Below are 13,658 nucleotides of genomic sequence, written 5' to 3' on the forward strand. Positions count from 1 at the left end.
GGGGCCTGTCCTAATCCCATTCGCTTTTTGTAGGGTGGGCAGCGAGCCGAAGAGGGGCCCCTGCCCTGCGGGAGGATGCCAGCATCCTCAACATCACAGCGGTGACTCGGTGGCCAGCAGTGACTCTGAAAAGGTCATTTCCCAGATGTTCACACACACATCCTCCTGCTCGTGCGAGGGCTTGATTCCTGGCCATTACAAGCAGCGCTGGCCCCCGGAGGAGCCCCGGCATCTCCCGAGGAGCACAGCCTCCCTGCCAAGCGGGACTGGAGCTCCGGCTTGACCCTTGCAGCGCGCGACGCCCAGCCCTGCTGCAGAAGTGGGGCTGTCACGGCAGTACAGAGTCTCGCCCAGGGGTTTCCTGCTTCTGCTGCCCTGCAGGGAAGGTACCCACCTTCCAGGGGTTGGGATGAATCCAAGAAATAGAGATGGCCCCATTAGCTTAGCTAGGAGTGAAAACAGCCATTCCTGGTAAGACGCCTCCAGACTCCATGCATGCAACAGCCTGACAACAGCCCCAGCACGAAGAAGGGTTAATCCCACGTACCTTGCTGGAAGAGGGTCAGCGTGACTGAGGTAACGAGCAAGAAGAGGGCCTTGATGGGAGGGAAGTGGGCAGGCTCATGGGCAAAGATGTGAACCAGCTGCAAGAGAGAGAGAAGGACTGAAGCTGCTGCTGGTCCTGCACACCCCCAGCCTCCCTGGGGAGCAGCAGCCCCAGCCCCAAGCACAGCTCCATACCTGCCGGGTGAGGTCGATGGCAGAGGCCTGGGGGATGGTGCTGTACATCTGCCCCAGCATCTCGCACAACTGAGGCACCATGGGGGCAAAATCGTCCAGGAGGGTCTTCACGGACTTCTCAAAGATGGCACAGACAGACTGCGGGAGAGGAGGGACTGCGTGAGCAACAGGCGTCAGAAGACTTCTCCCAGGTAGCAGGGCTTGATGGATGGGTCCCAGGGGAGGGAAGAGCCGGCAGTGGGGAGGGGGACTAGCCAGGAAGAGGGCTCAGACTTGCTCTGGTACTGGTGCCCTGCCCTGCAGCCCAAGATGCTCCCAGAGACCAAGGAACACCCTTCCCACTGCAGTGGGAAGTCTCCCCGAGGGCCAGGGGGAAGTAGCTGGTGGGACGCTGCACATGGGCATTACTGGACTGAGCAAACTGGAGAAACACCGGATGACACTGGTCCAGGTCAGAGCAGAGCTATCCTCTTAGGGAACACAGGTTTGGAAGACCCCCTTCTCCCACCTCTCTGCTCATGGCAGGGCCTCCATAACTGGAGAGGAGCAGAGCTGATGGGAGCACAAGACAGACAAGAACGTCTGGACGCTGCTGGTGACAGTAAGCAGCACTGGTCGAGACAACCCAGAAAGACATCTGGCTTACAGGGCATCACCCAGAGCCTGTCCTTTGCTGTCCCCAGTTCAGGTCAGCAAGGACAGGCAGAGCTGCAGGCAATACACAGGAGGAGCCTAGTTACCTCCACCACCTGGGCATCATTCAGCCACTTGCTGAGAACCTTCTGTATGAGCTGGAAGACTTGCTGCAGAACCACCACCACCTGTAAGGAATGAGAGGCACTGAGGAGAATTGGCCCCCACGGCACTGGGGAGAGGAGGTTCTAAACTAAGCATGGTCTGGACTCAAACCTTCAGGCACCACTGCCTCCTCCCCTCTCCAAAGCTGGACAGCTTTCTTCCCTGTTGAAGCAGCCTGGCATGGCTCACAGCTGGCAGACAGCTCCTGGGCTGTCTTCCAGAGCAGCACCCAGCCAAGAGGGATCCTGCAGGTCACCTCTGCCCACCTCAGGAGCAGTGGGATTAGCTGAAGGAGTTGTTTGAGCTGGAATGCACCAGCACTACCTTCTTCATGGTACATGCTGCATTCCCATTAACCCCTCCCTCCGGGCACCAGCAGTGAATAGCAAGGCTTTGGCCAGGCTATGGCAAAGGGCATCGAGCTACTGCTCTACTCACTGGGTTGGGTCCTTGCTGCACTGGCATTTTCTTGACCTCGGTGCTTTCATGGTCATCATCGTGGTGGCTGATGTCTAGGGTGGTGAAGAGGTTGGAGAGCAGGCCCAGGATGTGGATGATGGCCAGCTTGTTGGAGGGATTGGGCTGCCAGGGAAAATAAAGCCAAAGCATGACACAGACTGCGCTGCTCAATCACAGTCATGCCTTTGGGATCCTGAGGAACCAGGACTGCAGAGGCAAAGTGCCAGAAAGGGGTTCCCTGCACTGCACTCTCTCTTGAGCCCACGTTCAAGAGCGCTGCTGCAACACAGCAGCCACAGGGCAACAGCCAGTAGGAGAAGCCACTTCTGGATGGAGGTAGCATGTGGGCACTCACCGTTTCATCAGCCAGCTTTTCCAGCTGCTGGATGTAGGGGGTGATCAGGGAGTGCAGGTTCTTCAGGATCTCCTCCACTTGCAGTGCAGAGAGCAGGAAACCAAGAGCTTGCATCAGCCACATGCACTGGCTCGTCTGGGACAGAGAGGACACACAAGGGGACAGGTCACTGCCCAGCCTGCAGCCCTACCACACACGTGCTAGCTAAGGCAGCTGCCAGGGGCCCAGCCAGCTAAGCCAGGACCCCAATGTGCTGCAGCTCCTGAGCTGCTCTATCTGGGTCACTCTAGGTACATCTCACTGCAGAAGAGAGGAGCAGCTCTCTACCAGCATGGCAGACCCCAGGGAACAGGCGCTCTGCCACCAGCACACCTGGCCTCCTCCCAGCAACCTGCCAAGTTGGTGCCCAGATATCTCCATGCTGGCCTTCACCCCACCTCAGCACACCATCCTTTGTACAGCCTGTCTCGGCCCCTGTGGGTCAAGTGTTTCACCCCATCCTGGTCGCAGGCACAGCCTGGGCTCTGCCCCCACACTTATCTCCCTTCTTTTTTGTCTTGAAGACTTGCCTGCCATCTTGGCATCCTTGGGCTTGGAGGGACTGGGAACTGCTAGAGTTAAGCCTCCCTGGTCACTTCCCTCTCTATGAGGACATACCCCCCAGCGTGACCCCAGCCCAAGTGCAGTGGGAGCCCGGCAGTGCAGCAAGAGGCAGCCAGCAGCTACTCCTGGCCCTGCACACGATGGCTGCAGCGCTGAGCTCTCCTCAGGGGACAGCTCAACTCACGATGGCACCCTTGTGTCTTCAGCTGAGCACAACTAAGGGGTATGGGGGGGCAAGCAGAACCAGCCAGAGGCGTGAACCAGCCCATCTTACCTTATGAATCTGCTTCATTAACACCTCCTGCCGAAGAGAAGGGGAGAGAGAAAGAGGGTGAGTGCTGCAGAAAGCCCCTTCCCTTCCAGGAGGCAGGACTGACGCAGGAGATCGAAACAACCAACAGCAGTGTGGTCACAGACAAGTGGCACGCACTCCCCACAATTCGCCACAGGCAAGGAGCAAAATCCTTGTCCCCTGGTAAGCTCTTTCCTCAGCCACACAACAAGGGACTGTTCCCTAAGCCAGCTCACTCAGCCACCCAACGAGCGGAGGCCCTGGCTTGGACAGGCTCTGCAGCAGGACAGCTTGAGGAGCCAACCTCAGCCGGGGCTTCCTTACTCCAATGAGTGTCCCCCAGGCTCTAAAAGCAGAGATTTATCCCTTCCACCTGCCCCTCTCTGCTCCCATGCACACCCTGGCAGCTTGCCCAAGCCCAGCCGTCCTCTTAGTGCCTTGGGGCTCTGAGTCCCATCTGCTCTAAATCTTGAGAGCCAAGAAAGACCATGGGACAAGCTGCCCAGGCACTGCAGGGACCAGCTCAGTCTCCACAGAGAGGCTTGAACGCCAGGATATCCCCCAAGATGCTCAGCAGTGGCACCAGCTGCCTGGTGGGTGCAGAGCTGGCAGGTTGCTGCTCTCATCAAAGCAAACAAAACCCCGGGGAAAGGATAGACACCCAAGTGCATACCCCAGTAGACCCCTTGGCAGTCGTGTCTGCCACTGCCTGCCATTTCTGCACTCACAGCAGGACACAGGACCTGCCACCTGGGTCTACTGGCCTAGGAACAGGGCTGACAACAAGTCTTCCACACCAAGCAAGAAGCCCTGAGCCGCTGCTTTGTGTCCCCCTGCCCTGATCCTTGCAGAGGAAAGGGTGTGCACAGAGCACATCCCAGGTCACCAGCACACGTTCATCTGCATCCAGCTCCTACCTGTGACACGGCGACAATGTTGGCAGCGTAGGGCGGCAGGTCGTATTTGCACTCCCGGCAGATCTTCTTCAGCGTGGAGACGCTGGAGATGGAGAGCTCAGGGTTGCCCAAGGCTTGGAGCACCAGCGGCAGCACGTTGTTAATCATGACGGGGTGATCAGCCAGCCACTCTGACAGGGCCCCTGTGCACACAGACGGGATCAGACTGCAGGACTGCACCACGGGGTCTTGCTCCCCACGTCCCGGGATGCTCGGCTTTGCTTTTCAATGCTGTTACTGCTGGGGAGGAGCAGTCTCAGAGGGGATCCCCCTCCCCAGCCCAGCCTGCACGCGAGCAAAGGCCTCACCGATAGTGAACATGACTGTGTCGGCAAGCTGGACGTTGCTGATGCTGATCCGGGGAATAAGGCCAATCAGTCCCGGCACCACATCGGAGTAGTTCACGTCGATGGTCTCGGCAATGGACTGGAAGCCATAGAGCAAGGCCTCCGTGTGCTGCCAGGGTGGGAGAAGCTCCGTCAGAGCCACACGCTGACCCCTTAGGCCCACCTCAGCCCCAGCTCCAGGCACTAGCTCAGACCACCCCACAGTGGCTGAGGAGGCTGGTCCCTGTGCAGCGCTAAGGACAGGGAAGCAGAAGACCTGTTCTTTGCCCCAGCAGACCCCAGAGAGCCTGCATGCGTGCTGGCAAGGTTGTCATGCTCCTTGCCTCTATCACATCCCTTTGCTCTCAACACCCCGTGGCAAGGACAGGTCCCCAAGGGGCTGGTAGCCATCAGCCTGGCACCCGGGTCCCCTCGCTCACCTGCCACGTGGATGGCTGCTCTGTGTTGGTCAGGAGACGTCCCAGTTTGTCATAGAGGCTGCTCAGGAGCTCAGCACCCAGCATCTCGTACACGTACATCAGCGTGTCAGAGATGTCCACCCTGCAGAGAACACGGGGGCTCTCCAAATGCTGTCCCCATCCCCTGCAGAGCACTCCACCCGCAGACACGTTACTTCCCCTCTCGCTGTCAGGCAGGGTGCGGGCATTGCCTGCACAAGGACACTGCCCCAGCCCAATGCAGAGCGCTCCCAGGGCTTCCTAGGCAGGGCAACTGGTGCCACCCCAAAACACCAGCTTGTTTCCATAGCACCACCACAGCCAAAACAACTCTCGGTGGAAGGAATCACCAAAACAACTCTCGGTGGAAGGAATCTCCTCCATGTTCCTCCTTAGGCGTCCCCACAGTGCTCAGGCTCCAGGCAGGTAAGATGCTGCCTGTGTCCTTGCCTACCTGCCAAGCAAACCCCACTTCCAAGCCTAAATTCACATCCAGGCAGGGAGCAAAGTGCCCTGCTCCTGCCGCCCAGGGAGAGGCATGCCCCAGCTGTACCTGTATATCCGAAACTGCTCCTTCTCATCTGAAGACCAGAAGCCGTACTCCTCATCGGAGGGGAACTGGGCTTTGTGCAGCAGCACATCCACCAGCTGGAAGTAGACAGGCCTGTAGACCTGCTGGTACACCGCCTGCTTGTCCGGCTCGAAGGAGAGGATGTCGTCCTGATGGCAGGAGGAGAAACACGTCAGGTGTTGCAGGGAAAAGAAAATGGAGCCAGCACGCCCACTGCAAGGGGGCCTCAGGGGCATCTCCCAGGGCTGGTGGGACCTGTCACACCTCAGAGGCTGCATTTTCAGCTCCTCAAGGTCCACCTGATGTCAAGCCCTTCTGCAGCTGCAGCATTATCTGGAGACAAGATGCTAGAAGCCCCAGCAGCTAGGTGGACCCTTGGGCATTTGAAGACAGCATGGTTACAGCAGGGTGGCACTGCCCTGCCATGTCCTAGCCTCAAGAGCACGCCTGCTTCGGGAGCATGTATGCCTCAGACCCGCACGAGGCAGGCTGGGATGGGTGCCTGGGGAGCACAGCGCTCTTCTGCCTGCACCTGTATCCTCAGACCCATCTGGGGAAGCAGTGAGAGGAGGTGGGAGCCTCGGCCCGGGCCCGCACAGCAGAGGAGCTGCCGGCATGGTGCCGACATCGCTCCCCTCCCTGCCCACACTCAGCCACATCGCATCAGATTGCGGAGGAATGGAGCTGGGGGGATGAACGGGGACTAAAAATAGAGCAGGACATGGCAGGGCTGCTCTGTTGGTGCAGAGAACACTGGCCCTGGGAGAGGGAACCCAGGCGGGGCAGCCACTAGCAGCCCCCAGCCCTCTCTTTCTTTCTTTGAGAGACCACAACTAGCAGCCTGGCAGCAAGGTCTAGCCCGCAGTAAGCCAGCACACGCTCTCCTCCTTGCCTGCAGCTGATGCAGCTGCACAGCAAGAAGCTGAACAACCAGGTCTGCTGGTGGGAAAAAAAAAAAATTAGCATGAAGTTTTAATTAGTTATGTTAACGAGGCCCTTAAAGGCTGGGCTCAGACTTCCAAGGAAGACTGGGGGTGGGAAAAGCAAGCCACGGGGCCAGCATTTCTGATGTATGCGCCCTGCGGTGGCTGCAAGTGCATGGTAAAGAGCCGGGGCATCGGAAATCCCTGGGGACCAAAGGCAGCCAGGCCAGACCTCAGTCCCCGTGCACCGGTGCCTCTGACCCTGCCTCGAGCACCGGATCCGGACAGGCTGCCCCACGATGGCCACTGACCTGCAGTGTGTACCAGAAAGTGAGCGTCAAGGAACTGGTGGTTTCGTTGACAGGGTAGTGCCCAGGGATGCCAGTGCAGAACATGATCATGTTGACCAGGGCCAGGAAGCTCTGCCAGTGCTCCACCTGGTCCAGGAGAGCCCTGGGGAGCAGAGAGCATGGTCAGGGGGGCACTGCCACTGCGAGCCTGGCTCCTCTGCCCTGACACACATCAGCGGGTGCAGGACAGGCCCTGGACAAAGCAGCATGTGGGGAACAGTGGGCTGCTCCAAGCTCATTCCTTCTCCTGGGGACCGTCCCTGGCACTCACCGGGAGTGGTTCTCCCCCAAGGCCACAGCGATGCGGCAAATCCCATGCGATGTCTCCATGTCCCCGCTCTGGACCGCCTGGCGCAGCTGCTCCTGGAGCCCCAGCACGGGGGGGATGAGCTTCAGGAGGGTGTTCACGTACCTGCAAGCACAGCCTGAATCAGTGCCGGGCATCACCTCACCGGCACCGGCTGCCGTGGCATCCATCCCTCCTGATGCTCTCCCAGTGCTCCTGCCCAGCTTTCCCTACTGGAAGGCTGCTTTGTGTAATGGGATGTATCCAGGAGCCTTTACTGCTTATAGGGACTCTCCTCCCAGCCTGTGGCCTCGGGACAAAGGCTGAAGCACCGAATGCTCCTGCAGCGGAGCCTCTGCAAGCAAAGAGAAGGGCCGAGCCAGCGGCCATCAGCTCTGTGCAAATCCCTCACTGCACCACAGCGCGGGTATCTGCCTGTCTGCCAGCACCCCCTGACCAGCACTGAATTGTCACCGCCATGACCAGCTCCAACCGAGCTGTGCCCACCTGCCGCAGCATCGGCGGGGATGGGGCGTGGGAGAAGGGTGGCGAGGGCAGATCTGCAGGCTCTTTTTGCCATGCTTGCAGCCCGTGCTTCTCAGCTCTGCACAGAGGCAGCCAGAACTGCCGCTGGGAAGCCACACGACTCTCCAGCACGTGCACATCTAGATTGTGCTCTCTGGCTGGGATGAAGGAGGCAGCCACCCTCCGGGACTCTTACCCAGGGAGGATGCTGGCCCCGTGGCATGTTCCCCAGGCCCCCCACCCTCCCCGGCTGCCGCAGCCCTGCGCCGCACAGCTCTCCCACATCACATCACGCACATCAGCCTCCCCTCCAGCCGCTGCCTGTAAGTGATGGTAACCAAGGCAACGAGAAGGAGGCAGCCAAGGTGAAATGCAGCCCAGGGCCCCTGGAGAGAGGCCGTGCCGGAGGCTGATGAGCAGCCTGCCATTTCCCTGCCCACCAAAGCGCATTATGCAGTGCTGCAGCTATTCCATGTGCTCCCCGCCTGCCCCGCTGCACGCAGGTGCGGGGCCAAGGATGCTCAGAGCGGGAGGCACACGTGATGCCAGCTCTCCTGTGCCCATCGCGGGGAAGAGATGGGAGTGCTGGTATCAGGACAGCCGCACGTCCACCCCGGAGCAGTAGGGCTGCCCAGCGTGCTGGCCGCTCTTGCTATGGCCAGTGTAGGAATGAACAAAGCCATTGGTGCCACCAGCACAGGGAGAGAGCTGCGCTGGTGGTGGCAGCTTCTAGGTCTGGGTCAGTGGGAGAAGGCAAGAGGGAAGAGGGACTCTCCGCCTCGGCATCTCCTCTGTGTGCTGCCAGGGGTCACCCCCTCCTCAGCCCTCTCCCCCAGAGGAAATCACATGGTGAAGGGGACAGGTATTTGTGTGTAAACCATTTTCAAGCCTCTCATGCCCCATGAGTGATGCCCATGGCAGTGTGGGAGTGCTGCAATAATGGAGAATTTGGGAATTCACCAGCTTCTCTCCCAGGGAACCGATGCTGCAACAAGGGTCAGCCCCAGAGAGCTGACAAAAAGGCACAGGGGACGTTCCACTGCTCCAGTGTAGGGCACGGCCATCCTTCCTCTGCAGCACCGGGCTCACATTACCTTAAAGATGTTTTCATGACTTTAGGAATTTATGACAAGAAACCTGCCTCAGCTGGTTACCTTGAAATACTCAGAGTGCAGATGCCCAGACCTGAGCTAGTCCTCTGGACTCCCCGCACAGCCAACAGAGAGAAGAACCACCTGGGTTTGCTTCCATGCTGCAACTCATCCCATGTTAGTGAAGACTTCTAGAAAAGGTTGGGTGAACCAAATCCTGAGCACCACCTTGCTCTGCTCACTGCCTATGCAGATGTGAGGCTCCACAGCGAGGAGGTGGACTCCTGCTCTAGGTGAGTTGTTTTAACCAGTCGCTCAACAGCCATGGCCAAGCCAGCCAGAGCTGGGCTCTTCTCCTCCACATCCAGGAGCATGGAGCCCCAGGCCACCCCATCTACTTGATGCTGCTTCCCAGCCCTGAGCAACCAGATGGCACCACGGCCCTGATCAGGCACAGAGCTCGCCCCAGGAGGTGGACACCGTGCCTGCCAGCCCTGCTGCCAGCCACCGCTTCCCACCCACAGCACCCCAGTGCCGGGCAGGGGAGGACAAGACCATCCCGGCCCAGGCAAGTCCCTGGCCACCTGAGCAACCTGTCTCCAGCAGCCGATGACTGAGAACGCCTGTGAAAGAGTATATGAATGTGGCAGCCCTATGGTGACAGTTCCCCGTGTACTTCCCTCCCGTGATTTGTGTTAGCCTTCCTGAGCAAGATTTGCTACCTTGGTATTTAGCAGCTGAGCAAATTTTTCTTCTGTGAGTTTGCCCAGTCCCTTCTCAAATCTCAATGTCCAGTGAACTGCAGCATCCACAGCTCTCTCTGTGGGACCAGCACCTCCTCTGCTTTTCCCACAACCCTCCCCAAACCACACCATGGTGCAGAGGACAGCCTGCAGAGGGGAGATACAGGCAGTTCACATGGGACAATCTCATGCTTCCTAATCTAAAATTTGAGCCACTTCCTGATAAAAAAACCCACATATTAAAAACCTGTTTCTAATGAAGCTCTTGGAAAACTCTTCTAGTGCAACCTCCCTTCGGGGATTCAGCACCAGGTGCCAAGACCAGGAAGGGATGGGCTGGACACCAAGCAATCCCACCCAGACACCTGCAATCCCACCAGCCCCACCACCGCAGCAACACCCTGCTGCTTTCAGAGAGGCAGCTCAGTGTCCGATGCCCACACTCCGTAACTCCCACCATGGGCATGCACCGTGTGGAGGTCCCTCTCCCCTCCGACATACCCGCCAGGCTGCAGGAGGGTGGCCAAGTGCTGCGTGCCAGCTCTCCCCCTGCAGCACGTGCCGCCGAGCTCTCTGACTAGCTTAGCCAGGGGATAATCCTCAAACGAGACGGAAAATCCAGCCCAAGCCTCCTCTGCAAATGAGATGCAACAACATTTCCATTCCTGCCCTCCTGTGACTCAGGAGCTTCCTACTGCCCATGAGAGCAGAGGTGTGCGCAGAGGTGCTCCAGCTGCAAGCTCCTGGCTGGAATGCCATATCCTAACAGAGGAGCAGCATCCAGGCTCCAGCAATGCCCAAGACACCCCCTCCTCTGGGTGCAAAGGGCTCCCACCCGCCTGGCAGGTAGGAAGATCAAACACTTCGCACCCACAAATCTCTGCTGCATCATGTCTAGGAACACCTTGGAGGCAGGAAAGCCAACCGCTGCTGCTTGCAGACAGGGAAATGGAAGCTGCTGGCACAAGCACCATGGCCAGGTGATCCTTGCCCATGAGGTCCCACCTGTCCTCCTCCACCTGGACACGGGTGGCAGCCAGTTGCTCCCGGGGTGAGGAGCTGCAGCGTGAGGGATGCCTTGCAAGGTGGTGCTCCCCTGGGAAGATGACCCCAGGCTACCTAACCCTTAGCAGCAGAAACCAAGCTCAAGAGCCACTGGGCCTTCTGCTGATGGTAGAAGCCCACCTGCACGATCGCCTCCACACCAATGTCAATGAAGCCAGCTGGGAGGGGGCGAGGAGGAAACACACAGGGTCCAACATAACACCCGGGGAACCCGTGGGGAGGTGGGGAGCCCCGAGACCGACCTTCTCACAGAGCAATGCCCTACAAAGCTCTGCAGAGGAGCATGTCAGCAGGCCAGCACCAAGGATGCTCTGAGCTTGTGGCCAAGGGCAGTGGGGAGCCAGGCCCCTGCGGAAACAAAGGCAAGAGATCGCGGAGGAAGAGAGTGGCTGAAAAGCACCAGGGATCTCCCAGACTGTGGAAATAAGAGACAGAAAGGTCAGGAGACTCCCTGGGGGCTCGGGGAAGAGCTGGACCCGCCGCGGCTGAGCAACAAAGCCGAAGGGGCGGGACAGCTGGCACCAGGGGAAGCGGGAGGAGGGACACAGGATGGAGGACACAAGGAACAAAAGGGAAGAGAGAGCCCACCGGGGCCGAGAAGCAGTGGCTCTGTGAGGTACCCTGCTCCTGAAGCCATCCCAGATCGAGCACAGTCCTGCTCCTCCCTGGAGCAGCTGACACCACACACCGCCTGGCAGGGCGTCCCTCTGACAATGCCACCGCTGTCCCTGCGCCCCGGGAGCGGGGGCTGTGCCAGGCTCACACACTGGGCAGCCTTTCAGACCGGCTGCCCACCCCGTCCTGGCCACTGCCCACACGCCTACGGACAGGAGGGTGCTCTGCCATGACCGATGATGCCCCCAGGGATAAGGATGGAGAGCAAGTGTCGGTGATGCTACAAGGGAGCAGCCAGCGTGGCAGGACTGAATGGGGCCAGAAACTGCACGGCAGGGTCAGCATGGGAGCAGAGAGGAAACTCCGCTGTCAGCCACACTCTTCACCAAAATTCACCCTGAAAGCTCAACAGAAAGCTCAGGCTTTTAATGCAACTGAAGAACAGTGCTGCAGGGCCAGGCTCCTGCACACAGGCGGGGAATCGCAGCCAAGGGACTCCTGAGACTCAAGGGAAATGGAAAGGAGGAAGACAGAGAGTCCAACATTTCAGAACTGCAAGTCACCTTCTCTCACCTTCTCATTTTCTGCACCAACCTTGCTACAAGGGTTTGGGCTGGCCCACAGCCTTTGCTGGGTACAAGGAAAAGCTGCTTGGGGTCATCTTCTGAATGCTAGTAAATGAGGCAACCCCTCCGCACACCCGGCAGCGCATCAAAATCCTGACGGGTCCCTTTGCACACCAGGACTTGCAGTCTCCAGATGCAACCCCCTTGTCATCGACAAGGACAGCCCCAAGCTGCCCTTGAGCCAGGGACTGAGCCTGCCCTGAAGCCAAGGGGAGGACCAGGGCTCACAACCGCAGCGGCAGCAGCATCCGCACCGCTGCAGAGGGTCGGAGCCTGCGCGATGCGCAGCGATGCACAGCAGCGGCAGCTCAGCCCAGCCTTCAAGGAAATCCTCCTCTTTGGGGGAAGGTTGCTAAGCAGCCAGGAAGGGATGTGGCCACAGGAACTGGAGGAGATGTACTTTGCCTTCTGCGGGCATCGGTCCCGAGAGCTGACAGCAGCTCGGACAACGCGGCCAAGCAGATGAGCTCGGAGCCCTGCAGTGCGGCCCCGGCAGGACCTGCCCCAACGCCAGGTCCCAGCTCAGCTGCTCCAGGGGCAGCCACGGCCACAAACAAAGGACGAGTCCTTGGCTGGCACGAGCTGTCGGAGCCAGGAGGAGGGAGAAGACCGACAGGTCTGGTTTTATTATCTCTGCATTAAACCAGGTCCTTAGAGCTGGACCAGAAGCACAAGGCAGAGGAGGGTCTCTGAACTCCCCCTGGCAGGAGCCACGCAGCTGCTCCCTCGCCGGGTGCTGCAGGATCTGACACAAGGAGCCAGAAGGGAGCATCCTCATCTGCTTGAGAGGAGGAGGGTGGAGATGGGCTGTGGCTGCCCAAGACTACATGGTCCCCAGAAGTCAACCATGGTGCAAAGCCTTCCAGGACCAACCATGTGAAACCAGTAGCCTCTGGCTGCTTTTAACATCTCCCGCTTCCAAACCCTGTCATCATCACCTCCAGGGCCGACGGTAGCTAGAAAAAAGCCTGAGGTTCTTCCTCCCCACCCCGTTCCCCCGTCGATGCCCAGGAGCACCAGCCCGCAGTGCATGGGAGAGGCTGCCCTTACCTCTGGGCATCAGGCTGGGAAATGGCATTGACAACAGCCTCCACCGCTGTGTCGAAGAGCTCTGGGTCCTGCAGAGAGGTGAAAGCTGCCTGGATCAGATTCTCGCAGTCCATCAGCGGGATCTCCAGCTGCACCCAGCTGGAGAAGCACTTCAACACCTTCTGCTTGATGAAACCTGGGGAGTCCTGCTGCTGCAGCAGCTGCTCCAGCAAAGGGAAGACGGAGCCGCACTCCTGCGCCAGGACGCTGCGTACCTGGCCCTTGCGGTACTGTGGCAGGCGGCTGGTCTGAAACTCCTCGGGCAGCACCGTCAGCAGCTCCAGCAGCGCCAGGCACCGCGCTCGCCCGTCCACGTTGGAGTCCTCTGCCTGGAACATGCGCACCATGTCTGCCACGGCGCAGGGCCAAGCCTCTGGCATCATGCTGAGTGCCAGGGAGGCCAGTGCCACGCACAGCCGGGTCAGCACGATCTTGGAGCCACTGGCAAAGCGGGTGATGTGGGTGAAGAGCTGTGACTTGAGGCTCTCGTACTGGTCGGCAGGGATGTCATTCCAGTAACGGGAAATTTTAATGTGGAGAGCGCTGGCACCGAAGTACTGGATCTCAGGCACCTTGTCCATGTGGAGAAGCAGCCAGCTGAAGTGCCACGCTTGGGGAGAGACCTGCGCCTGCATCAGCCATTTCTGAGCCAAGTTCTTGTTCTCGATGTTTGGGTCATAATACAGCTGATGGAGAGCCTGGAAGAGAGAGGGAAGCATCCTAGAGCAGCCGAAGGGAACCACCGCAGCCGGTCCCGCCAGGGGAAGGCTCACCAGGAAGGCTCAC

The 13,658-nt window shown here is 59.2% G+C and overlaps 1 protein-coding gene across 4 annotated transcripts in view; it reads right to left on the reverse strand.

Annotated features, from left to right (window-relative positions):
- Positions 1-13,658, reverse strand: part of IPO13 (importin 13) — a 32,317-nt gene that overhangs the window by 8,811 nt on the left and 9,848 nt on the right. For all 4 annotated transcript variants that reach the window (XR_007507062.1, XM_049808796.1, XM_049808794.1 and 1 more), the window contains exons 2-14: positions 12,834-13,570; positions 7,104-7,244; positions 6,794-6,935; positions 5,542-5,708; positions 4,971-5,091; positions 4,513-4,660; positions 4,166-4,347; positions 3,231-3,257; positions 2,354-2,488; positions 1,978-2,121; positions 1,482-1,562; positions 742-879; positions 548-644 (exon numbers count right to left, since the gene is read on the reverse strand). Coding sequence is in view for 3 of the 4 variants with exons in the window: in XM_049808796.1 (XP_049664753.1) it covers positions 548-644; positions 742-879; positions 1,482-1,562; positions 1,978-2,121; positions 2,354-2,488; positions 3,231-3,257; positions 4,166-4,347; positions 4,513-4,660; positions 4,971-5,091; positions 5,542-5,708; positions 6,794-6,935; positions 7,104-7,244; positions 12,834-13,570 (2,260 nt within the window). In the remaining variant the exon portion in view is untranslated. The remainder of the gene's footprint in view (positions 1-547; positions 645-741; positions 880-1,481; positions 1,563-1,977; positions 2,122-2,353; positions 2,489-3,230; positions 3,258-4,165; positions 4,348-4,512; positions 4,661-4,970; positions 5,092-5,541; positions 5,709-6,793; positions 6,936-7,103; positions 7,245-12,833; positions 13,571-13,658) is intronic.

This window comes from Accipiter gentilis, chromosome 8 (assembly GCF_929443795.1).
Source record: "Accipiter gentilis chromosome 8, bAccGen1.1, whole genome shotgun sequence".
Taxonomy (NCBI): domain Eukaryota; kingdom Metazoa; phylum Chordata; class Aves; order Accipitriformes; family Accipitridae; genus Astur; species Astur gentilis.